Raw genomic sequence first — 26,843 nt, 5'->3', positions numbered from 1 at the left:
AATAAAACGGGTTGACATTTTACGATTGGGGGTTAAACTGATTTATAAATATATACAAAACAGGCTTTAAAAACATTTATTTTTAATCCAAAGTTGATTTCACAATGTGTTATCTAAATACATATAATGAATATTATAATATATGGAGATAATTTGTCGAATTACAATTCAAATAAATATAACTAGTTAAACTACAAGTATGCTAATATTAATCATTTAAAATACTTAAATGCTATAACTTTATTTACATAAAGAAACGCGAAACATTTGTATAAGTAAACGTAAGACGTACAAAGTCTGTGTAAAAACGATTCCGTGGTTAAAATTATAACGTGTTTACCTGTCTCTGGTGAAATATTAATCAATTAATTTACTTTTATGATATATATCACAATATCAATTTCGTAAAGAACGTCAGTAAAGTTTAAATTAATCAAAAAACACGTTACCACTTTACTAAAGGAAAAGTGGACGTCCGCGTGCGACCGTTTTTCCAAACAAAGTCGTCCCCATTTTCCTCAAATATTTTCTTTATTGTTAATATCCAGAGCAGAGAACGTAGTCCACGTTTGTCTGGGGAATCTGTCGTTAGATATCCTCTTAACTTAGTGAACTAATTGTTAGCAAGGTATTTTTTCAATTGTTACTAAAAATGTGAAATTAACCTATCCATTGCCTACATGTACAGTCCCCATCAGATATACGTGTATGTATATAGCGGTAAGGTCTAAGTAATATCTGCAAAAGCACTTTAACATCTTGATAATAGAAGCTTTGTTCAGATATTTGTGAACTTCTGATCGTTCCTATATATATGATGGCGATTGTGCGTACCGCAAATTCAGGTGCTGTATTGTGGTCGCACTGACATGTCATGATATTAAGTAAATTTCTTTCTAACGACAATACGACAAATACACGAGCCACGAGCTCTATACATATTTAATATAATGTCATGTCAAATGCGATAAGCGCAACTATAACACGCCTCTAGCGAGTAGTTTGCATATCCACTATCACTGAGACCTAAAAAAACTTTAAATTTATGCTGAATAAGTACTTTGTATGAATTAAATTTTGTTTTCATAAAATATCAAAAGGATTTGGGTTTAATCGTATGAAAATCGACGTTGTTATAAAATCAATATAGACGTTTTCGGTCTGCACTGCACAAAACTTCCGAGGATATTAAAAAAATAGAGTATAAATAATAAACATTGACTTAGTGGGACTTGAATATCCTCGGCGTACTGGAGCCAACGCTGTTAACCTAAGCTATCGAGAGCGCAGCCACATAATTAAACTTCTTAGGGTGGCTGTCCACCACGGATGTGGTTGATATCCAATCATGTTAAATCATAGCTTAGTTGAACCCGTTTCCACAAGTGATAATCTGTGTGGACCAATGACCATGATTAGTGGATATCAACACATCCATAGCAACCTAGCGCAGCACATCTCTGGTGGAAACGCCCTTAGACGGCACTAACGCCGCAAACATTAAGAAATTAACAATAACAATAATTCGTGTCAAGTAATCAAAATGTTTTTATGTATGTTATAAAAAACATTAAAGATTTTATCCAAACACATCATACACCGTCTATGATTCATTTAAAAACCGCAAATAACGGGCAGCGCTAAGATTGTTTTGTTACAAGAAATTTAATATACCTATCTTTGAAAATGTAATGAGTTTGAGAGGTTCGGAAAAAAGTACCAGCACATTATGTAGATTTTTCATTATATTTTGTGTTAATCTTTAAGCAGTGCGTTTTTTTATCGTAATCTGTAGAGACTATTCTAAATAAATAAAATACAATCGTATTAAAATGAAAGGGCGATTTCAAGTTATCGGCTTTTATATTATGCACAGCGTCTTAGTTAACATAGTTTTTTCTTTAAAGTTTGATGAGCTACTTTATACTTTATTAAACTGTCATTTGTTCAATACTCAACTTTTTGATTTGACTTCACTTTGAGGTACATGGAATTTCCACTTTTGTGTATTTGCCATTCTTACAGAAATTAGTCTCCTATAGAAAAACCTCTGTCAGAGGTTAGATTGGAGTGACTTCCTGTCTACCCAAAGCAAAATCCAGTTTATCCTGGGTACAGTTTGGTTTAACTTATTCGTAAGATGATATTCCTAAAAGCTTAAAACCAATCGTAATGACAATTCAATTGTGGCACTGTAGAAAACGGCAAGTGAAGAATTTAAAATTGTGTTGTCAAAAGTTACCAAGTACATTGCAATAACAACGAGAAGACTCAAACAATGTCATAAATTTCGATATGATTATATTTTTATTTTATATTATTTTGGATCACTAAAAACTAAATAATGCTCCATAATAAAAGACAAAAAATATACAGATAATTCACTACTACCTTTTTACTGAACCACTCCTTAATAACATTGATATCGATTTTCTTATGGCATTCATTTTTAGAATATCTCTAATTCCAGAAACATTGTACATTAGCGTTGGCGTTAAATCTGGTAGTTCTGATTTTTGCAGACTTGTTTGCAGACATGAGCGCTGCATGCAACTTTATCAAAAATCGAAATAACCGCGAAAATTACGTTTTTTTTGTTTAGATTTGTAGTCACAGTAAGTTTACTGCCATCTTTCGACACATGATTAAAACTTTTAGAACGCCATTTGACTTCATGTATTAAATTTATTAAATATCAAAAAGTGGCGCCATCTTACCGGGTATAACCCAAAGGTCGCTTGAAACGATGCCACCGGACCTTTGGCCTTTAATCTATTAGATTGCGCCACTTTTTAATATTTAACAAATTAAACACATATAAGTGTGTGTGTCATAATCATATGTTTTTGACACAGTAAATATACTTCGCCTACAAAGTTTTTTTTTTGACAATCCACCTCTATTTCAAATTCTCTTTGGTATAAGTGCAGTGAGTTTGCAGTTGTCTCAGGCAATGGCGCTTGGCACGATTGTTCATATGGTCAAACAAAGCCGATTTGGCCCAGTAGCCACGAGATCGTACCGTGCCTACCCCCGAAAAGGGGGGGGATAGGGTCGGCTGGACCTGGCAACCTATTTTCGCGAGTTCCGCGAGAGACCAAGGTAGCCGGCTGTAATATGCGATTAGTGCATATATCATACAACTTATAATATGTGTGTAGATAAAATAGTGTATGTAAGTACTTAGTGGTCATAAGTTCTGTCAAAAAGGTTTTGACTGATAAAAAAGCTATAGTTACAGATCCCCCATTATTGATATATATGAGTTGAAAGCTTATTTAATGCTGCATTACTAACAATATAATTTAACGTAATTCTCTGTCTCAGTTTTGCATAATTTTATGTAATATTCGGAAAAATGGTATAAAAAACATGCAATAAGTACGCGGCGTGTTCAAGGTGATTTTGAACCCTATTTATTTACTTTTCTTTTTTAAATGAATGAATATTACATGAAACAAAAGCTGGATCCTTTATCCATCTTAAAATACATAATTCATTGGCAAAATTGCAACTGTACGTGTTTTACCAAACCTACTCGTTGAATGGCAGTTAAAAATTAGTGTGTTACTGAAAAGTACCCTAAGTTTGAAGGGCATTAGTTGAAGGAAAAACTCGTCGGAGAACTAAATGCTGGTGATAAAATAACAATGTAGGTTCATACAAATAAACAATTGTACCTATTTTATTAATGTGACACTGAATTTTACTCCCTTTTGTAAAGTATAATTTTTCACAATCCCGACGCGTATTCGCACCAAACGACAATCCCAAAGTAAACAAGTAGTAAATAAAGACGCGATCTAAATTGTAAACTAATTATATTACGTTTTGATCAGTGTGAAACAAGCTTTCAAATCATGGCAAACTTTTTTTATTAAATGCTTTGTATTACATTTTATCAGTCAAAACCTTTGTGACAGAACTTATGACCTGACTAAGTAACTGCACATAATTAGGCATTAAACCACTCGTGTGATCCACTCCCTCACTTCGTTCCAGGAATCAGAACCGGTTTTTTGGAAAAACTTTGAAATAAACATATATTTCGGTTTATTTTATACTCCAAATATAGGACTCGGTTGTGTTTTTAGATAACGACTTCGTATTATTAGATTGCCCAATTAAAAATGAAATAATTAACAAAGAACGAAAAAATACCGTTTTCGTTCCCATACAAAAAATACCGGTTTCCGATCCCTGCTTCGTTCGTTTCATTAACCCACATTCGTATTAACGAGTTGGCTTAAAGTATTGAGAAGTTTTATTTTTGAAAACCAGATTAAGACAATAGCTATAGTTTATGGTATATTAATTAAATAAAATTAACAATGAAAATCCAAAAGTAATTAAAGAGATTCGACTTGAAAGTTGTCTTAAGTGTATAGCAAACGGTCAGAAGCAAGTTACGCGAAGTTAAAGAAAGTAAGCATTTTGTTATATTATAGCATTTGCTTTTAATGCTAGATATGTTCTAGTTTTTCATTATATAATTCAAAACTAATAGCTTATGGTCTTTTTTGTGTATTCTAAAATAAAACTTTTTTCTACTATATCATACGACTATAAATGTTTGGGACGCCAATATTTGCGTTATATGCGACTGTGCCACCTGATTCAAATGGTAAGACTGACATGTACAGGCATGTCACATGTGTGAAATTAAATGCGACAAAAGCTGGCGACATGATGGCGTTAAACAGTCAACGGGAAGGTTTCAACTCCACAATGACAGGTATTAAAACAACGAGAAAAACATATACTGAACACCAAAATCGGTATGAGATAATACAGTAGGCCGTTGTACTAAAGTTAATGAATGACCACACTTAATTATAGTTTTATATACATTTAATAGTTACCATTGCTTATGTTAGAACTAGGAAAAGGTCGTTTTTGTTGAGACGTGCCAGAAGTTACGTTGTATTTATTTTGTTGGAGTACACTCAAATTCTGTCAGCTGTTTATTGGAAGAGTCACTCAAGAAAATAAGTACCTATTTTGTTTTAGTGGCCATTATGTGAAAGTGTGGCTCAAATAGAGTATTATACAAAGACCAACATTGATCTCTAATCAAAGCACAGGAAACTTAACTATATCTTTACATTACCGTCCACCGGGATAACTACCCACGCCAATTGTATCAATCGATTGAAAATAATAGTCGAATTTGTATGAGACAATTTATTTTGGTAGTTATTAAGAAATTATCAGGTAAATCACATTTTAAGTTTTGTCGATATGCACCCCAGCCGTCTGTATTCACCCCGGTTGACGGTACTTGTAGTCACTTGGTGCTGCGCAGATTATAAATATTGTTAATATCCTGAACATTTAATAATACTGTTAAAATGCACTACATTTTTGTTTTATAAATATAATTACGTACAGATAATAATGCACATATAATGTAATTATAGATATATAGATTTATATACACTGTACACGTTTCAGAGCCTTGAACTTACCTCGGATCAAGCAGCATTTTTATATAATCCAAAATACTCTACAATCACAACTTTTTTTCAAATAGACACCCGCTTATTCACAAAACTTAACATACCCATTATTGTTGTATAATGTTTTATCTTCTTTTTACAAGTACAAATATCAGAGCGACATGAGCCCACTTGAACGACAAGATGATGTTTACGCCGAGATTAGTGCAAAAGTGCAAGTTGTGGAAGCTTCCAAAAACTGGGAAAATTTTACAAAAAAGTAAGATAAGTCTTCATTTTGGACCATAAAAATTTCATTCCCCATACAAAAATTTTCGTCCGGTTCTCACATCACTATAATTGGGGTCCGTGTATATTGTTTTTTTTTTTTTTTTTTTGCGAGGCCCGAGAATTTTAAGCCTTAAATTTGTAACGTTGCACACAATATTTTTTCTAAGACAGCAGCAAACACCTAAAATTATGAATAAAATCAAAGTAAATATTGGTTTGTAGCTCTTTGCATAGAAGTCAAAAATAAAACAACAGTTGCAGAATATTCACTGGAAACTGGTCCGGTTGACTGGAAAAGATCGCTTTTTAGCGATAAGACCGCCTGTTGTCTGTATTCTTTGCATTGTTTCTGTATTGAGGTGTGCAATTAAAGAGTATATGTATTGTATGAATATTCCTGACAATACTTAGGATCCTATAGACAGGGGCGCCAAGCCCTGCCGCGCTAATTACGAGTTGATTTTGATCTCACTATAGTTTGTGAGATCTAAGGTCACACATTTGAACATGACAACGCCTGTAGAACGTAAACGCGCATGACTTTTTAAATGACTTTTTGCACAAGTTGATACAAATCGATAATATAATAATAAGCGATACATTTAAAACAAAAACAAAATGATAATAAAATTAAATACGATGTAAACACATTTTAATTTTGTAAAAAAGGTTAATTAATAATACAAACAAAACATTACAAACAAATAATACAAACATGCAAAAATCGGATGCAAAATCGATTCGAATAATTTGTTTATAATCGCTAGATTTGACAAACGATACGTCTTAGCCTGCTACCACTACAAACTTCAATGGATAACTGTCAAATATGTGAACTTAGATCTCACAGACTATAATAGCAGTCATTTTATCGACAAATAAAGAGTGCTGCGGCTGTAGCACGGTCGCATGTTTATCACTTGTCACTATGCCTGTCACTTTCGCACTTACATATTTATTAGAACGTGACAAGTGATAAAAATGCAACCGTGCGTTCTGTACAAGATTTACCGTAGTATATATATACGGCAGAAGTAATTTACCTGTACACATGTGATTATAATTTTATAGCAACTTTTAAATATAAATATAACCTAAATGACGGAAACACCTTGTTTACTTATTTACATAGAATTTTTAGACATCGTGATCTTCATGACTCAATTTCAGTCTAGCCAAGATAAAAATTTAGAGAGCATAGAAACATTCCCATCTCGTAGCAGCGTGACTTAAGCCCAAGAATTATTCTAGTTTTGTAATAAATTTAAAGCAAAACGTTAAAAAAATAAAATTGATTAAGATTTCTTGTGTGATATATACCGGGTGTTGCCTATAACAGGAGCAATAAATTAAACTGTAGGCTGTCACCTAAAACTGACCAACATTTGTACAGCGACTTTTAAAAATTGCTTGTTTAGATTTTTATTACACTTTAAAGTTTATTCTACGACGCAATGTATTGCGAATTTTATCATGTTTAAAGCATGACAATTAACGTCAATTACAACGATGATGGCGTACATTGAAGACAATATTTATTTTGTATGAAAAAATATTGAACAAAAGTGTTTTCGTTTGAAGAGTACAATATATGCTTTAATTATTTGCTCATGTTATAGGAAACACACTAAGGAATCACTTGGACAAGGAGCAGACGTGATTGCCGCGCATCAGATGGCCTACTGCGAACCGCGGTCATCGTGTTGCCTCCCTGTCACACTTACGCACGAATTTATAAGTGCGACAGAGAGACAACACGTCGAATGTGGTTCGCGGTAGGCCTTCAGTAATGCCTCAATTTACAACTCAGTATCATTTTATTGATGGCCAACCGGCTATTTTATAGTATCAGATAAAAGTAAACAACGAAATTTGTGATCACTAGTCAAGACTTTTGTAAATACGAGTCTATCTCCCCGTTAAAAAATATAGCACAAGGTTATATCCTTGTTCAATATGCATGCCAACAACAAATAACGACTATTTTGATTATCATGTGAGCATTTATATGATCATTAACATTCGTCATCGAATATCGTCATTTATAGAAATATTTGTACACATAGTATTTACATACAAAAAACGAAATCATCCCAATTTTTATGAATAAGTTATTTTTACATGGAAAACATTACGTTAGTTTATTTGCGCACAAAAAGTCCAGCTCTTGTGCTAACAACGTGTTGTACATTTTCAAAGCATGCATGTACAGAATGTTATGTGTATGAATAATAGAATAAGGCAGTGGCTAGAGCATCGGCGACCGCCGTTGCAAACAATTTTCCCTTGAAGGGAACATCCATTTAACCTAGTTTTTTTTAAATTGCAAGTTCAGAACCTTAAGAGGGAAGAATAGCTTTGCGATCCTAGCGAAATGACGGTATTTTTTCTATGAAATTGAATTTCAGGAGAAAACGTTTTCCACTTAACAAATCACTCTGATTTTGTCGCTTCAGCATAATATATTCTAGGTTTATAGGTTTCGCTTTTAATTTTTTTTTGTTTGGCAAATTTGAAAAAATAGAAAACCTATATACCTAGTTTTTCTAGTGGGGTATCTGTTCCACACGTATGGGTTTGATGAAAAAAAATTTTTTTGAGTTTCAGTTCGAAGTACGGGGAACCCCCAAAATTTGTTGTTTTTTTCTATTTTTGTATGAAAATCTTAATGCGGTTCATAGAATACATCTACTTACCAAGTTTGAACAGTATAGCTCATATAGTTTCGGAAAAAAGTGGCTGTGACATAAACGGACAGACAGACGGACATGACGAATCCATAAGGGTTCCGTTTTTTGCCATTTGGCTACGGAACCCTAAAAATCATGGAGAATGGAAAATATTTAGAAGTGGAAAAACGTTTTCTATTTTTGTATGGTGGATGACGTGGTATACTTCCGTCGTAAACATAATAAACCATACAGGGAACGTCAGAAGTGATATTAGGAATTTACATAATATTTTTTGGGTGGTATTGAAACACTTTCAGTTGATAACCAACAGATACAATAGTCAAAGTGTCACTAACGTTACTGACGTTAAGTGCAGCGTAAGATACAGATAGGTACCGTGCGCGTTGGCGGGTCTGCCATTTTTTGCCTGAATCGAAAACATAAACTTTACATTGGCACTTCAGGTCAACGCAAGTGCTGCCCTCTACAGCTTCGTATGTGTTCTTCTGCGTAGGAGGTTCTGCCATCTTGTGGGCTACAATGGAAGCTTATACTGGACATTTATACTTCGCGCCAATAAATAAGGCGCTCATATGTGCTGCCCCCTACAGTTCATGCACGCTCCCTATACGTCACCCAAAGATATGTAACAAAAACCATAGAACAATGCTGAAGTTTATCAATTGTGTGATACCCATGTCTATAATTTTCAACACACTTGGTCGTATCATTGTTCTTATAGGAAGCGTGCATGAACTGCTGGGGCATCACAGGAGCCCCTTGATTATTGGCGCAAAGTGTAAATGTCAAGTTTAAGTTTCCCATTTAGGCCACAAGATGACAGAACCTACAACGCGCAAGGGAGCATGCGTGCACTGTAGGGGGTAGCACTTGTTAAAGTCAAGTTTAAGTTTCCGATTTAGGTCCGTGTATCGCCGCTATTAGACTCAAAATTAAGATAATAAACAAGTGTGTTTTTACTTTACAGTCGTTATGTCCACCTTTTACATTAACCAAAAAAAAGTACCGATTTAACAAACCAGTATGCCACCGTTGTATAGTTCGTTCATCATTGGCCGTCAGCACTTGACGAAGTGTCAATTTCCAGGACAATTCTCATGAGTTACTGTAAAAAAATCCTGATCACTATATACTTGTCTATAATATTTTAATCCCTTCCCTCGATTTCCCTGGGATTGCAATCAATCAACATCAGCTAATGAGTTGTTATTGTTGTTATAAACTGCTTCAAACTTTACCTCATTGCAAATTTTAAGTATGCAGACGAAGCATTTTCAAACCTAACCCAACGAATATTTTTTTTAATTTTTAGACAAAGATGGGCTATATGTCTAATTTCTAATTATAGTACAATAAAAAATCATTACGAATATTTCCAAAGTGGAGTTATTAGAAAACCGGTTTCTTTGAGAAAATTACTTAATTTAAGCTCAGGAATGCACCTTTGAAATTAACGGACTTTAAATAAAACCGTCTACAAGTCTATATTTTCCTCTCAATTGTGTTGAAGTACTCACTATCTCTCTTCGCTTATTGCGCACGATCGAGAGAAATACCGCCTTAGGTAACGTGAGCAACAAAGCACACACGTATCATAATGTACTGTTTACTTAGGAACGCATACATTTTGAACGCTAAGTTATTATAATAATATAATTTTATAAGTTGTACTTATAGGTGTACCGCGTTAGGAACTCGGATTGATACTTAAAAGCAGCCTTGTGAACATACTAACATTGATATAGTGATTCTAGCTGCTACAGCCAACCTGTCATAAAGTAGTTTATTGCCGACGAAAGCATACGTTTCTTTCTAGTGCAAAAACAATAACTAAATTGTTCATTCAAATGTAAGCGTAAACACACCGGAAAGACGTTCAGATTGAGATTGGTTTCACGTAAGCTTGACGTCAGTGATAAACTGATGAACAATAATATACTAGGTGGGTTTGTTTCTTGGTGAGTGGAGGTACGCGTATAGGACATCTCATGCCAAACTCCGTCGCATGAAAAAACGGGACTGAAACATTGATGTCACTATTATTTTATAATGAATATATTAGTTCCTATCGGAAAATATCTCACTCACATCTTCAATCCAGATCAAAAACTATATCACAAAACGGATGTATGTGCATGATAAACAAAATATACTTAGATTTTATATAGTCTGTCAAAATCTTATAAGTTAATTCACTTCACTTGATGTACGCGTCGTGCATGGCTAATAGTAAAAACGAACTAATAGTCTATCATAAACTAAACTTTGTCGCGTTTCCTTGCAGCGTTAATTATGTCACTTTTTGATATGGAACAATGTGTCCTTATTGCTCGGGATCGACGTAGTCCAGTACAGTGAAATCAATGTACTTGTCCGACCGGAGACGTCATGGCCTCGTCAGCCGCATTTTGCGAACCGTTTCTACATAGTGTTTGTTGTGAGCCATGACCGACTCCTGCACCTTGGGTGGCATCTCCTCCAGCGAGGGCGCGGTGCCCTCGTCGATGTCAGTGCGTCGGTAGAACAAGATGTAGGGCGTGCTAGAACGATTCAAGCCGCTCAACTGACCCTCTTCGGCGGCCGACACGACGTCGTCGTTATACATGTGCCACTGTCCATTGTCTTTAGCTAGGGTGTAGTAGTGCCCGGAGTCGAGCGTGGTCCCGGCGTGAATAACGGCAGCGTACAATATGTATGCGGAATGGTCGGCCTGGGAGCGCACCGTCGGCAACGTCACCGTGTGGTTGTGGTGAATCGAGAGCATTAATTTGGTTTGAACTTGCAATTTCGGCTCAAATCTGTAAACAGAAAGCGACGATGAGCAGTTAGTGTCAAATTTTATTACGAAACTTTTTAAAATATCATTTTTAAGAGCTGAAAATCAAAACCACAAAAACAAAACCTATTCGTTCTCATTTTAAAACTACGAGTTGGATTGTAATTTGATTAAACGATGCACATATAATGACATGACTCAAGTCCGGATGACGGGAGAAACTATGTGTTGATGTCTCAATAGTGCGAGGGCACACATTTTATAAGAAAAAAACGTCGAATAAATGAATCGACCGTCGAATGTCGATAAAAAAACACGATGTACAAGAACCGTTATGAAATTCAGAAATATTATAGTTGTAAATAAAATTTAAATTATTGTTTGTATGTTTTTTTTATGTAATTTTCATAATATACAAGTAATTTTTTTCTAAAATTTCCGATTTTAAACTCCTTCGCCTTGGTGATAAAATCCATTTCAGCCAACTAAAGGACCGTTCTAAATCTACTGTAGTAATCGGGGCTAAATAATTCAAAGTGGTTATGAATTACTTCTGTACTACGCAGTTCCACTTCATTTCCAGATATCAAATTAATTAAGATTTTAAAAGTTGAAAAGCCAACGTTTTTCTTCAACACATTTTGATATTTATTGTTAATAACTTTAAAGTGCATTTTTGCTCCCGTCATCCGGGCTTTGCATGAGGTTTATCTAGGCCTGTAATTAGTTTATATAGCTCCAGCTTATAAAACAAACGAAATAGAGCAAAAACAAGTTTTGTATACACAATCTAAATTCGCTGTATTTTTTTTAACTATAGTAACTGAAGCTTCATAAACTAAAGCATGACCAGGATCATGCGCCATATTACGGAATTTCATTGGGACTAATTTTTTACACTGGCAATAATTTCAATGATACGTTGTCACCGTTGTCAGTGTCATTGTGGCGGTTTACTTGAATAATACTTAAGTGTTGAATATTAAATAATAAATGACAAAAATGCCCAAAACTATACATAATCAAGATCGAAACATTATAAATGATGTAAATTATTAACTACTGGAGAAGAACCTTTCGGGAAATTATACTATTTCGCTACGAAACATTTCCAAATGAATACCAGAGCTGACAGGTAAACAAATCAAAATGTCAGTATAGTCTGGTTATTACGACTTGGTTATTGTAGTATTGTGTTATTCAATTGCGGGCAGCCGAACTGAGTTGGAGGGACGCGGAGCGCGAGGCACAGGACAGGAGCGGATGGCAACGTCTCACGAAGGCCCTTTGGACCAATGGGGTACCATAGGACGAAAACATGTTATACAAGCGAGGAAATACAGTAACAAAAATGAGTTTCAGTTTGAAAAATATTTACTAGGCTTTGGACTCGGATTATATTATATACCTTATCCTATTGTAAGTAAAAGTTTCAGAGCAATCTAGCTAGTCGTTTTAAAATGAGAGCATAACTAAGTTTGTATCTCGAACTGAGCTTGCTATGGACTCTTAAGGTCGCGGACTGGACGCAAGAGTGACTGGCGATTCGATCAAAATGTACAGACTTGAATAATTCATTCTTAGACGACGGCGGGGTCGGCGCCGGTCGCATGCGTCTAGTCCGCGTCCCAAGAGACCTAAGAGTCAAAAAATCTAAGAAACATTGTTTTTTACAAATGCAACATGACGTATTTGTGTATACTTACTTGAAATTCTTTAGCACCAGAATGAGAAACTTGGGCGTAGTTTCGATTAGCACGCTCCTCTCGGCATCGCGCAGGCCCCCACAGTCGCGGCACTCGTATCTATTGTCGCCGGACAAGCGCTCCTTGGAGCAGTAGAACTCTAGCAAGCTCTGCACGCTGTGCTGGGTGCCTTCTAGCTTCTCGGGGAACGCCAGCTGCAGGTCCCGGAACACGTCGCGGGACAGCGAGGACGAGTGGCACTCGGTGCACTCGACGCGCGTAAGCAGCACGCCACCGAACATGCTGTCGATGAACGAGTCCCGCCGCAGGAACGCCGACTCGGTCATGCGCAAGCGCTTCTTCAGAGGCAAGTGCGTTTCGGGGTCGCCATGCCGTTTGAGACCTGAGCTGGAACCTGAAACGGGGAGAAACAAATAAAAATCATTATTTTATTGAAAAATGCATAAATTTAGATAGACTAATCGGTGGTGCTTGTATACCAGGTGTCTCCTGAAACATGAGCAAATAATCAGGACATAGATTGTACTCCTCAAACGATAACGTTTGTTATTTGAAGACCTATTCATAGCTACCCTACACGTATAGGTTTCATGAAAAAAAATTGAGTTTCAGTTCTAAGTATGGGGAACCCCCAAAAAAATTTTTTTTTTCTATTTTTGTGTGAAAATCTTAACGCAGTTCACAGAATACATCTACTTACCAAGTTTCAACAGTATAGTTCTTATAGTTACGGAAAAAAGTGGCTGTGACATACGGACGGACAGACAGACGAATCCATAAGGGTTCAGTATTAAAATTATGTTCAATGTACACTATCATCAGAGTACTTGACGTTGCTTTTCACGCTTCAAACATAACATAATTCACAATACATTGCGTCTTAGAATAAACTTTAAAATGTACTAAAAATAAAAACACAAGTTTTTTTTAAGTCTGGGGAGTACAGCCTGTTTAATTTATTGCTTCTGCACGGCTAGCACATGATTACACGCGGGATAACTCGCGCCGCGAGAAACAACAGTCGCGTGTCACAAATTTCTATCTCGACCTGTCAGTTTCTCGATTTTGGTAGCATAAGTTGGCTGATCGAGAAAAGAATTCCACGCGAGAGAGCCATCCCGCGCGCGACTTAGCCAGTGTGGCCATTTATACTTGGAACAAACTTTTCTTTCGTGGCAACACTGAATCGGTACTAACATAATCGGAAAAATAATGAATAGTCAGCTTTAGAAACGGAGCGTTCCTAGTCACGATAACTTTGTCTCCTTCTCGCAGTATTAAGATTAAAGAAATAGCAAATATTATTTTGAAGTCGGAAATGTCAATGTGTCAATCATAATTTGATTCGCTTTGTCGTTACAAGTTGGAGTACATTATTATATCTAAAGATAATTACCTACCTAATAATTAAATACCACTCCTTACGAATGATTGGTGTTTTTTTAAGATAATTGAGATTACCCGAAAGTGTTGGCTAATAAGCTACCATCTTTACGAAGAAGACTGAAGATCTCATGATAATCCCCAACATATCTTCCTTGTGGCTGGCTAGTTGCTGCACCGCTGGCTTTGAAGATAGATTGATGACATGCACAAGTTTGTCATCAAACACGGCGCCTATACCTAAGCATGCTGCTGCTGGGCGCAGCCATCCTGCCACGGAGGACATATAGTCTGTCAAGCAAAGTCTGTCAGTAGCAATGTAAAGCAAACTGAAGTATGGCAACACTCACAGAGCAGTATTGCGCTAAGAAAAGCAGCAATGTACATCGAACCGAAACGTATTTTTTTCCGCTGAGCGCGCTCTTCGTACGTCAACTAAAATTGCCGCTCGCGGTTTATTGAAGCATTTGGAAATTGTTATTATTATAAGAGGGACAATTTAAACTGGAGTAAAAACGATGTCAATCAATATGATAAACGAGATCAAAAAATACCTATTTGCAAACGGACTATGCTGGAGAAAATAATGTTTGAATCAAGTCATTGCTTCCGCAGGTAGCTGGATTTTAATATATTATCAGATTTCTCGGTTGGAATTCAATATTAAAGATATATCACGATAAAATGCAATACAAATGCTCCTTTATGCAACCTTCAAAAGCTAATTAGACATATTTAGGTAGGTACAATCGAAAAATATATCAATAGATTGAATTAAAATAAAGGTTTGTATGCTTAGTAAAAGGTGGACGCAAAAGGCGAGCGCTCGCATTCTTAACCTTTGGTATGCTTAGGAGCAGATCTGCTACATATATATTCAACTTAAACATGAAGATGTCATAGCTAAATAAATGTAAAGGTTAAGGCATTTGCACTTGAGTACTTTTTACCAAACGAGCTGTTAGTAGGTACCTATACTACTGAATTTAACTAGAATAAAACAATCCATTGTTTTATATAGGTAAATATTAAAACCTAGGTAAGTAACCCCTGAGCCATCACTGGCAGCGGTAGCCCTGGTAGGGTATCACTGTAACTATTCTTGTCACAATTGCAGGGCTTATTAAATATCAAATATCTGGACTATTTACATCATTTTGATATGGTTTTATTCTGTTTTAGCAAACTTAGAAGACAAATAGGGAGCAAAGAGAACATGAGCACCACGGTAGAAAGCTGTTTTTAACATCAGTTCAGAAACTGAAGAAGCCCAAAGAAAATAATTATGCCACTTGTTAATTGTAAATTAGTGTATTTCTCTTGAACAATGTCACATTCACATACCAGTGTAATTTTGAAATGGTTTTACAATATATTTATATAAATATACAGATTAAAAATAAATAAAACGCAACTGCAGATATTTTGGTGTTCATTTAATTTCAAGGCAATTAAGATACGGGTCACTTTAGCTTACTTACACTTAATTCAGGCCATTCATTGAAAAAATATCATTAAGTTACCAATGTTACTGGTCCACTCCAACCAAGCATCAGAATACTTTGTACCTAGTCACTTATTGCATCTTAAGCATAAAACAGATCTGTTTGAAAATTTGTAATTTCAAGTTTAAAGTTTCCATTCCAAGTTTCAAAATGTATTCTTATAGTAGTAGTTACACATAAAACTTAGTCTAAAGCAATTTGCCTAATTTATAGTACAGAGATATTCCAATATCTCTGAGACCACTCTTACATGCTAGCTTGGTAAGGTTTTGCTCACACTACTGTTTTTATACAGGCTAAAAATGTTAGATATTTACATGTATTGGCTAGATCATATTTTATATGTAGATATTTAAAAAAGTCATTTAGATATCAGGAGAATGCTGGAAATTTTATAAACTTTCACATTAGTCTATTCAAGACTTGTCAGGAACTGACACAATTTCAGGTACTCAAAATATTAATAAAAGATACCTTGACAATGGAAACTTAACAACTTCCACTCATGTGAGTAATATGGAGTTATATTGTTTCTGGATAAAAGAAGGTATGATTTAAATGTTAAAATATTTTTCTAAAATTATGCACACTGAATAAATTATTTTAATTTATTGAACAAACAGGTAAAGCAACTTAAAACTTCTCGTAAATATACCGACTTCAGAAAGTATAAACTAGGATTTTCCATAGGTATACATGTGCAATAGTTGAGTGCATGAAACAAATCAGCCTAAATAATATATTTTCGTGATGATTAACAAACGGACAACTTTTACAATAATAATCTAAACTATTGTCCCAATTTTTTTAGTTTTTTTAATTAACAAGTTTATTTTTCGTCTTGTTTGCGTTGTACACGTATGTACGTAAACCGCCGTAGGTAAGTTTTGTATGAAGAGAAACTTTTACGAACGCCTTATATTGGGCGAGTTTTAATCCTGCAACAAACATATGGAAGTATTAGGTAGATGTTGCGAAAAAAAGTAGGTATAATCAAGGTTCTTAAACGTCTTAAGATTGTTTAAAAAAGTTACCTTTGAAAATATTTGAGGACTTCGTCTGTTGATATTGGGAACAATCGAATCAGTTGCGGTTTCGAGGGCACAATTCGTGGTCTTATTGGATATATTTAGGCATACGTTTTATCTTTATTTAAGCCTTTTAACCCTGAAACAGAAAAAAACTGCACATTATCTTAAAAATTCTCCGGGATCTTGAAGTAATTATCATAACCTCAAAATTTTCTAATGGTTAAGATCAACGAGCATGATTTTACTTACATTGTAGGCATCTTGACTTTGCTTATGGTCATGCACAATATTATTTAATATATTGATATTTATTTTAATGCTGGGAGCAGAAATTTCTCTTGAATTAGCACCGATTCGGAATGTAAACAAACAAGATGGACGATCCACATTCTACAGATAAAACACAGATTACACGCGATTTTGGAATTATTCGAACACAGTGTTGCTAGCCCGCGATTTTTCAAATTTGCCGCGTTTTTCTACTGACAAGATTTGCTTGACCAACTATAGAAGGGCTCAAGTTGGGAACCTACTCCATACAACGACACTCGAATGTTAAAAACAATGAGTTATTTTTGCGTGTTTTGTATTTTAGCGATCTATGGATGCAGCGTTAGTTTTTTAAGTTGTCTCATATTGCAAATACACAAAAACATTAAGTTATTTTATTTACTCTGACCTCTTTTAGATATTTAGATTTAAGTACGACTACTACGACTCCCACCGAACGGGCGGAGTCGGATCGCATTTCTCATTTATGTGGCCGCAAGCCGGTCGGCTGCTCGCGGACGCGGAGACGCCTCCGGACGGATTCTATCGCTTCTGCGATATATAATATATAGGCACATTAAAAATGCGCTCCGGTGCGGCCTGACTCCAGCCAGTCGGTAGTCGGTGGGAATCGTACACTAGGGTGGTAACTACAGAATACTCGTATTACGGCCGTGGCCTTTTGTAAGGTGGACGTTGAGTTGGGCTGCCAGATTCATTATTTTGCATTATTTTATTATCTGCGTATAATAAAATAATGCATACAGTAACAAAAGTGTACTTAGACACCTACTTAGGGTAAGTAATAGGTACCTAAGTACAGTAGGCGTAGGTTACCTTACCCAATCTGAAGGCTTTCTCCAAAGTTTTAAAATACATTGAGTTTTTGTACTACTACTACTTCACTCGCTCAGTGACCCAAACAAGATCTTGGCCTCTGACGCAAGAGAGCGCCACTCTGCCCTATCCTGCGCCACTTCACGCCAGTTGGGTATTCCGAGGGCGAACAGGTCTTTTAGGACTTCGTCACTCCAGCGGTATCTGGGACGCCCAGACGGACGTTTTCCACCCGGGTGCACCACATACACTCTTCTCACAGCACGATCCTCTCCCATCCTCTCTAGGTGGTGCGTTTTTGTACACATATTATAAATCATTAGTACCCGGATATACCTATAATTAAACCCCAAGACCGCGGTTTATATCCCACAATCAATTGAAGCACGTGACGAGTTTTTGTACTTAGGTGGTGGTTTATTTAACTATTTGCGTATATATTTTTTAGGTGGTAGGTTGCATGCATTGACTGTAAAAATACGCGTGTAAGTGTAACGGGTTAGCACTGATTGACTAGCACTTAATTATTTCGTGGATTAGCGAAGTAATATTTTTGTATCAATTAATACGGATTTCCACAAAGTAATTTCTATTAATCACCCTCCAGTCAATTCGCCATCTAACTGTTTGCTTTGTTGATGTAGCGGCACAATCTTAGGCTTTTAATTTTTCTGTCGGGTTTTCATTTAACTTAAAAGAACAAACAAGTAAATGTGAAAAAATACAATCATTTTGTTATTACCGGCATGATATAGATATAGGTATCTTAATAGGTATGTTATAAAGCAATACCACGTACCTACACCTTACCTACCTAGCTAACGGACAAATCATAAAACTCAGGATTCATATTAAAATTACACAGAAAATTGCTGTAGTATGAAATAAATACAAAATATAGAAAATTAACTTTCTTTTAGGACCAAAGTCAACAAAACTTCGACAAAATATACTTCTCGCGACCCTCTAGCCTCGAAGACAGTTTCTCTCCTTTTGACGTTGAAACGCGGGATATTTTCTCTCCCATAGTGCACTTGTGCTACGAGTTTCGAGAGTATCCCGCGTGGAACTGTCAAACGACAAAATTATGTCGCTTTGACATTTGTCCGCGAGACAGCGGGTTGTCGCGCGCGTCTTATGCTACCGATTCGCGAGAAAGCTCTATGTCGCGGCATTTTCTCGCCTGTCGACTTTCGCGCCCGTCATGTGCTAGCCGTGCTGTAACAGGTCCCACGCGGTATATACAGCAGAAATAAAGGTGACAAAGTTAATTCGCGTTAGACCTGATAAAACTAAATATTAATATGTGTTCAAAACGCGAAGGTTTTAAATGTTATGTTGTTTATATGATCAGATTGTCCAGTACAGATGACTCAAACATCTTGTGGTATTGTTATATTTTGGTTTTTTGTAAGAAAGTAAAAATATTGAATGCCAAGTTGTATATTGAGTCGAAAATGCTCGTGTCGTGGGGTATTCTTTAGCGATGTTTGCCTTCGCCTATGGCTTCGGCTTACACGGAAAAGCACGCAACTCATCTATTTGACCTGTCTTACTATATGTACCTGTAGTTTCATAAAATATTAGCAGGCATTGCGAGTTTCAAAGAAACTTAGGAATGTGTTTTTCTCTGTATCTTTTTGAGACAAATAAAACATGTCTAAGTCAGTGTCTATGTCTACGAAGTCGATAAACTGACCGGCTGCGCTGCTCCCGGGCCGCGGCGACACGGACCGGCGGTTCGGGCCCGGTTCTGAATGTTCACCGTCACTGTAAGAAATGCGTTAATTTCTTAGACCTTAAACAATACAACTGCAAGTTTATTCGTTTCCTCCTCGTTTACTCGGTCATCATGAGCCATCATGTAGACCAACCTTTACAGTACTTTTTTTTTGGGTCGTGATCTCGAATTATAAAAAGCCCGACCAGAAATATATGATCATTGTCAAGAGGGCGCTGTTATTCTCATGTATAGGGTGACAGTTCAGTTGAGTATGAAAAATTTAGTTCCAATTAAATTCCGCAATATGGCGCGTGGCGGCGCGTCGTATATTACTGGTCAGGTGATACTTACTTTACTCTTTGATCTTGAATGCCAAAAATGAATAAGAAAGTTATACCAAAGGGAATTGATTGTAATAGAGGTACAGTCTAAGAAAAAAACGTGCTCCTTAGTTTGACATCCAAAATAGGGGGCGTTGTACTGCACCATATGTTTTTCGGTCACTGAATTGTCAATTGTCAACTTTTGACAATCAGTTACCGCAAAATGTGTGGAGCTATACAATGCCATCTCGTTTATCTATCAAATTCGAAGCACGAAATTGTCTTAGATTTTACACATCTTACTCAATCAATGTATCTTTGATTATACTGAACAATGTCTCCCATTAGAATGATGAAAGCGATATGAAAATTGTGAGAAAAATATACTCCTGGATCCATACATACATACATAACATAATTAATAAACCAAATAATACTAAAACTATTGTTAAAAAAACACTGATTGATATAAATGTGAAAAGACTCACTAACATTTAATTTTTTAATTTGTTAATATAAACAGGGGTTGCATCCCCAGTTCCTTAGTCAAGATAATCTTTAAAATGTGATATTAGTACTAAGTATATATTTCCTTGTAATTGTTTGTGGAAAAAAGTTTAAATTTTATTTTATTTTTTTATACGTTTCGTCTACTTAGGGCTCTCAAGGTATCTAATACATATGTATTATTTCGCAATTTGGTGGTAACTATCTTAATACATTTTTGAATTTCAAGATCACGACCCCAAAATCATCCAGGATATGACGTATTGCACTCACGAGTTATTTCAAAAATATTTGTACTGACGCCTTGCCTGTTTTTTAGATATTAGTAGTGTTGTGTGTTCCAGTTACCTAGAGTGTGGTGGTGAATGCGGACCGTGTGGGAGGGCTCTGCGGCCGACGATGATGGGCGGCCGCGTGTAGTCGAAGTTGCGGTCTGACCCGTGCTCGTGAGACTGCAGCAACTCGAATAGGTACCTGATGCAAAATAGAACTTAATACATAATCATTTCATTAAAATACGGCGTTTTGTATAACAATAGTAAAACTTAAACAATAGTAAAGCGTAAAACTTAAATGGCAAGACGCACGTATAATTTTCAGGGAGATGGTGCTTCTGACGTAGCGATATTTAGCGATGGAAGACTCGTACACCAGTCTATATCTACGAGTATTTATTTCGAAACCGGACTCTCTGAGATAGAAGGAAAAAAGTCAGTAGCTTTAAAAAAATCATTTTTGTTAAAACCAGGTAGCCTAGCAGACCACGGGCCTTTATTATAATTAGGAAGATGATGACATTGTGGTTGTAGGCGGCGGATAAAATAATAAATCTCATGATCTCATTTTGATCTTACACAATCAATGCATTCCCTTGATAAGCGTAATACGGATGTATTGTGGATAGAAAAATGACGATATACATACTTACCTATATTAAAGACATGTTGATGGTGCTTTTACTACGCACAGAAACAGTTGGCCTTAGCTAGCCCATGTTCGCCCTGGTAGCCCGCCAACGTTAACACTTCACGGCAACGTCAAATATGGCGCAAACTTAGCGTAGACGGGGCTCAAAATTATTTGCATCAAGGCCCAGATACGATAAAATTGCCAAAACGTAATGTATGGCATCCTAAAATCAGCTGCAACGGGCTTCGAGAGAATCTAGCATATGAAATGCAAAATATTTGTTTGTATGATAGCTACCAACGACAAATGCATAAAGCCCAAGAACATACTGCCAATTTGTTAGCCAAGCCATGAAATCTTCCCAGACCAAATATAATTTTCACCGCATTTTCAGAAGTATTAGAAGAATGGCATTTGATAAGCGACATTCTCGTGGAGTGGAATGCCTCAATGCTCTCATTTTCTTTACCACCCGCCCGTCCACTCCCCAGCTTGTTGAATAGACTAGTTATATCTATTTATATTTTAATATATGCGAAATCGTTCTCGAGTCCTGTTAACATTTATCACTACACTACATTGTACTTACCCTAGAAATTCAGAGCTATCATGTTGGTTGTCCTTAGTAAAGAACGGTGGTTTCACCACAGAGAAGAATTCATCGGGGTTCAGTTTGGTGCTGATCGAATGCATCATTTTGGCGAATAGCATCCCCATCTTTGACCAATATGGCACCGCGTTCATCTTCAAAACTGTGTGGGTACTGAAACTGTAGTAATCAAAAGCTATTTTAGGTCAGAGATTACATAACTGATTTACACATAATGAATTTCTCGCATGAATATGTACAGCTATTTACATCAACCAAGTAATCAAAGTTTCAATTTGAATTATCTTTTTGATTGTCTTTCACTGTGATAGTTTTTAAGTCCTAAACCCGAAGACGAAGAAACACTAAGTCGTGAAAAGCATTGCAGAATAATGTGGCTGCAATTTAGAAAGCTAAATGGGATTGGCGCTCGCCAAAGCGTATGGCAGAACTTAAAGTGACATTGCAAATTTACACGATTACATATAGTACGCTCGATACAAAATAAAATCAAAAAATTGGTCACAGGCGAAATTCCTTCTTGTATTATCAAGTTGCTGGATATATTGACTAGACTTTGATACCTAACGCCCCTTTTATGCGACGGAAAAATCGGACACTAATTATTACACAGATTGCACACTATTCAATTTCTACAATTATTCGTATTTTTACAAGCTTTTATTTAACTTGCAAAGTGACTTGTACAGGTCAAACTTTGTTAGATAAATTTGACCCAGTTCCCGGTTTCCGATGAAGCCGAAAATTTACATATATATGTAGGGTGACAATGCAATATTATGGTACCATCAAGCTGATCTGATGATGGAGACAAGAGGTAGCCATAGGAACTCTGTGATAAAACAGCGCAACCTAATTGTGTTTGGGGTTTTTAGAATTGTCTCGATGAGTATTAGTTGCCTGAGGAAAGAAAAGTACAGTCAGCGATAAAAGCTTGTACCAAAAATGTTTTTTTTTTTTTTTGTCAAAAACTTATTTAAGATCGCAATGCACAATGAATTTAACAGAACTGAGACAAAATGAACGTACTTTATACGCGCAAGTACTTAACACACTTTAGCACGATAAATTAGCTTATACATATGTTCATGGAGGTAATAATATATAATATTTTACTCCTGTCCTGAATGTAGAAATAGAACTCTACATTTTCGCTTTGCACAAATTGTCTGAATATATTCTGACTGTAAACGAATGTAATAAATACAATATATTTTGCATGCAGTGCACTTAATATGGAGCACCAAAAGCAACGAAATATATATATACATAAATGGTCAGTGAATAGCACAACATACGAGTATAACAAAATAGCGAGCAATAAGCAAAATAAACAAAATCAAAGGGGTGCTGCGGCGGCATGTGCTTGGCATCACTATCATGTCGCTTCATGAAGTTTAATATATTAACAACGTGAATGAACTCCACAGGAAAAACTTAATTATATTAAGAATAAACAAGTGTAAATATAACATGCCATTTGCGCATAGCAAAAGAAATAAAAAATGCGCTATTTGGAATAGTAATGTAATGTCCGATCATATGTTAAAACGGTTAACAGCTTCTACAGTACAAATAAATAAAAATCTGCTGCAAATAAATAAACGTACGTTTATTTTTATCTGCAAAATATTAAGGACCAATTAATCAAACACAAACTCGCAGCAAGTCATAATTAATACCACTATACTTAAATTTAAACTACCGTGAATCATGCAATTTATTTGTAATATTAACGCGGCCTCACACGCTTATGCATAATTCAAGGGAATCCTTGCACGACCATACTACGCACTAGTAACAAACTTACCCCCTTATTCATAAACGTTTACTAAAGTTTACAAGCCGCTAATAATCGTTTGTCCCTTCCTTTCCATCATACCAATACGTCGGAAAGGGACAAACGATTATTAGCGGCTTGTTAACTTTAGTAGACGTTTATGAATAAGGGGGTTACTGTTTAGAACTGGGTTTATATTATAACATTCGCAATCGTATGGTTATTCTTAATAAAAAGAGTAGAACTTACGGTCTAGTGACGAGCAGCGCCTGCATGACGCTATTCATATAGCAGGTGTTGCCGAGGTTGAGCAGGCCGACCTTACGCATGGGCGCGTGCGAGTTGACGCTCGAGAGGCACACGTCGCGCGCTCGCCACGGCGGTCGCTGCAGGAACCGGCAGTCGCGGGAAGCCATGTGCCGCTCCAGGCACGACATCTGTTAATCATTTCAATTCTGTTAAGGTGTTGAGAGTCACAAGAATATAAACGCCGCCATACAATCGAAGTTACGCTCTGATTTTAAAACGACATGCTGTAATAATTGGAAACTTGGCACCAGTGTAGTTAATTTCTATTGTATTATAGCGGCGGCTATGTTCTTTTGGTTCTAAAGATTCTGTCTAGAGATACAAAATAGTTCTTTTTTTGTTTTTGCAAGTTTTCCTGTATTTTTTTCAACACAATTCTAACAAACCGTCGAATTCATCCTACCTAATTTAGTCCATAAATACAGGAATTATTTTTACGACAGCAAGATGCATTTAAAATGGCAATGCTTAATTTACCACTATTGTATACAATTAGTATGGCTACTTGGTTACTTAAGTTGGGGCGACGACCATACTATTGATTATTCTATGTGCCTATGAGAAGATGGAATGATGATGGAACGCACGTAAAGACTGAAAAAATCCAAAATATTGTAGCTGACATAAATGGTGCTGTACGAATCACGTATACTTTATGTGGTGCGCTAACGTTTGAAAATCCGGTTGAAGCAAAACATCAACAAAAGTTGATTCTACGCGTCTTATCATTCCTTTGTTTATTGACAAGTCACAGTCAAAGCTTAATTGCACTAAAACCTTGTCACCAAGTCTAGCAGAAAATACTTTTCCTTAGATCTAAAGTCTCATAATGCGTCCTTTGAGATAAATAGAATATTGTACAACATCTCAACAGGTTGTGTGGGTGTTTTATTTGTAAAGAGCAGCTCGGATAAAATAAGTAAATGCCTTTTCTTGTGCACAATTATTTTGTGCACTATTTTTCTTGAATTCGTATTATTAATTAAGGGCATGTATTTTTATTTATATCGCTATCTCGTAATTAAAATAATTAAAGTCAGTTTAGTACCAGTAACACTTTTAAGTGACTACCTAATCTACCTATAGATATGGATCGTGTCATTCACGACGACGCGTGCCTTGACTCGTATTATCATGTTATTGAAGGTTAAATTTGACAAATCTGCACGTCAACGTGGATGACACGAACTATAGAGCATATTGCCGAGAAAAAGGGACAGTCAATGGATTCAATTTGTGTGCCACTTAGTAAAAACCAATATGAAATCCGCTAGGGAACTGATGTCAATTTCCTTGACCGTACCTAAATTAGTATAATAAACTCACAATGAGTATACAAAAACGTTGCCTAACAATAAACTTCGACACTCACCAGATCTGCGTGTTTTTCTTTGAACATGTCCTGAGCGTCGCCTTTGAGTACTTCCATGCGTCCATCTACCATCGCCGTGAGTATGTCCACCACGTCCTGGAGGATCTGTCGACTCCACTGGCCGCTGTCAGCGGCTAGGTTCACTAGCACGGTGCCGACGTGCGGGGAGATCTGATGAAAGTGCAACAAAATAAAAATCCCAATTTAATAATTTTCAAACGCAGAATTCCGTTCTAATTTTCCACTATTAAAGATTTGATGTTTTATTAAGATTCTTGACCAAAAAACTCAATTAGGATAGGTACAAGCTTTTATCGCTGACTGTACTTTTCTTTCAACGATCAACTAATACCAATGATTTTATTTATTTAATACTCGTTGAGACAATTCTAACAAAGTCATTCCTATTACCGCCTCCTGTATCCATCATCAGATCACCTCTGGTACAGTCAGCATCAAAAGTAGCGGATCAAATAACGTTTCATAAGTATCTACCATTCTGTAACAGCTTTACAAAAAGTGGTGTCTTTAATATAGAACAATTAAGACTGTAAAAGATATACTTTTGAGCGCGAATTTTAACAATTTATCTATATTTGAAAAAGTTATCTGGACTATCAGATACATTCGGCGCGTTGTTTCATCCGCTACTTTTGATGCTGACTGTACCATAATATTACACTGTGACGGCTTCATCGGAAAGCGGGAAGTTGGTCAAATTTAGCTTTCGTGATTTGACCCACACTTTAATATACATACTAGCAGAGCAAATTAAACAAAAGCTTGTGAAATATCATACTTAGCAAATAGTTCTTCTCTCCGAAATTCAGTAAAATGCTGCAAGTGGCGTTAAAGGAATGAATATCGGTACGATTGAGCTTTAGGCCATAAGAATACAAAAAAATATGACGATTATGACGAAGTTATGACTTCCCTCCTTTTTTTGGTGCTACGGGTCAAATTGATTTATATGGACTAAAGATCGATCGTTCCGATTTTCATGATTGACACCATTTGCAGCTACTTTGGTGTACCTAGGTCACTATAAACAAGGAATATAAGGATAATATGCAGTACAAGGTGCCCCGTGGCTGATTTAAAATTCAAATAATTTTCGAACGTGCGAGGGTTTCGAAGAGCGTAGTGCGAGGGGTTGTTTTTTAGTTTTGTGATTGTTGCAGATTACTTATTGACAATGGATCGCTGGCCAGCAGGGCAGTGTGCATTATGATATTGAGGCGTATCTAACCAATGGCTTTTCACTTATTAACGCAAAGGTCCGACTTTGATTTTGATTTCTTGTTCTGAAACTGATTCTAATTGTGATAGATTTGTTCTGTCAGCTGTCATGTAAATAATAACATTTCTGAACTAGCAATT

At 36.1% G+C, this 26,843-nt stretch overlaps 1 protein-coding gene and 1 long non-coding RNA gene across 2 annotated transcripts in view; both read right to left on the bottom strand.

Moving 5' to 3' along the window:
• Nucleotides 1-60: 60 nt before the first annotated feature.
• The window catches only part of LOC133516684 (ubiquitin carboxyl-terminal hydrolase 35-like), a 40,158-nt gene continuing 13,375 nt past the window's right edge, over nt 61-26,843 (bottom strand). Inside the window, exons 6-12 of the mRNA XM_061849708.1 lie at nt 25,464-25,634; nt 24,032-24,219; nt 21,982-22,161; nt 20,832-20,957; nt 19,630-19,700; nt 12,905-13,298; nt 61-11,220 (exon numbers count right to left, since the gene is read on the bottom strand). Coding sequence (XP_061705692.1) covers nt 10,809-11,220; nt 12,905-13,298; nt 19,630-19,700; nt 20,832-20,957; nt 21,982-22,161; nt 24,032-24,219; nt 25,464-25,634 — 1,542 coding nt within the window. The 3' untranslated portion in view covers nt 61-10,808. The remainder of the gene's footprint in view (nt 11,221-12,904; nt 13,299-19,629; nt 19,701-20,831; nt 20,958-21,981; nt 22,162-24,031; nt 24,220-25,463; nt 25,635-26,843) is intronic.
• On the bottom strand, nt 16,510-17,328 carry LOC133516691 (uncharacterized). Its single transcript, XR_009799256.1, has 3 exons — nt 17,073-17,328; nt 16,827-16,959; nt 16,510-16,730 (listed from the first exon to the last, which is right to left on the bottom strand). It is a non-coding gene; the product is annotated as an uncharacterized LOC133516691 (long non-coding RNA).

The sequence above is a fragment of the Cydia pomonella genome, chromosome 1 (assembly GCF_033807575.1).
Source record: "Cydia pomonella isolate Wapato2018A chromosome 1, ilCydPomo1, whole genome shotgun sequence".
NCBI classification, from domain to species: domain Eukaryota; kingdom Metazoa; phylum Arthropoda; class Insecta; order Lepidoptera; family Tortricidae; genus Cydia; species Cydia pomonella.
This window is presented reverse-complemented; position numbering and strand designations above follow the sequence as displayed.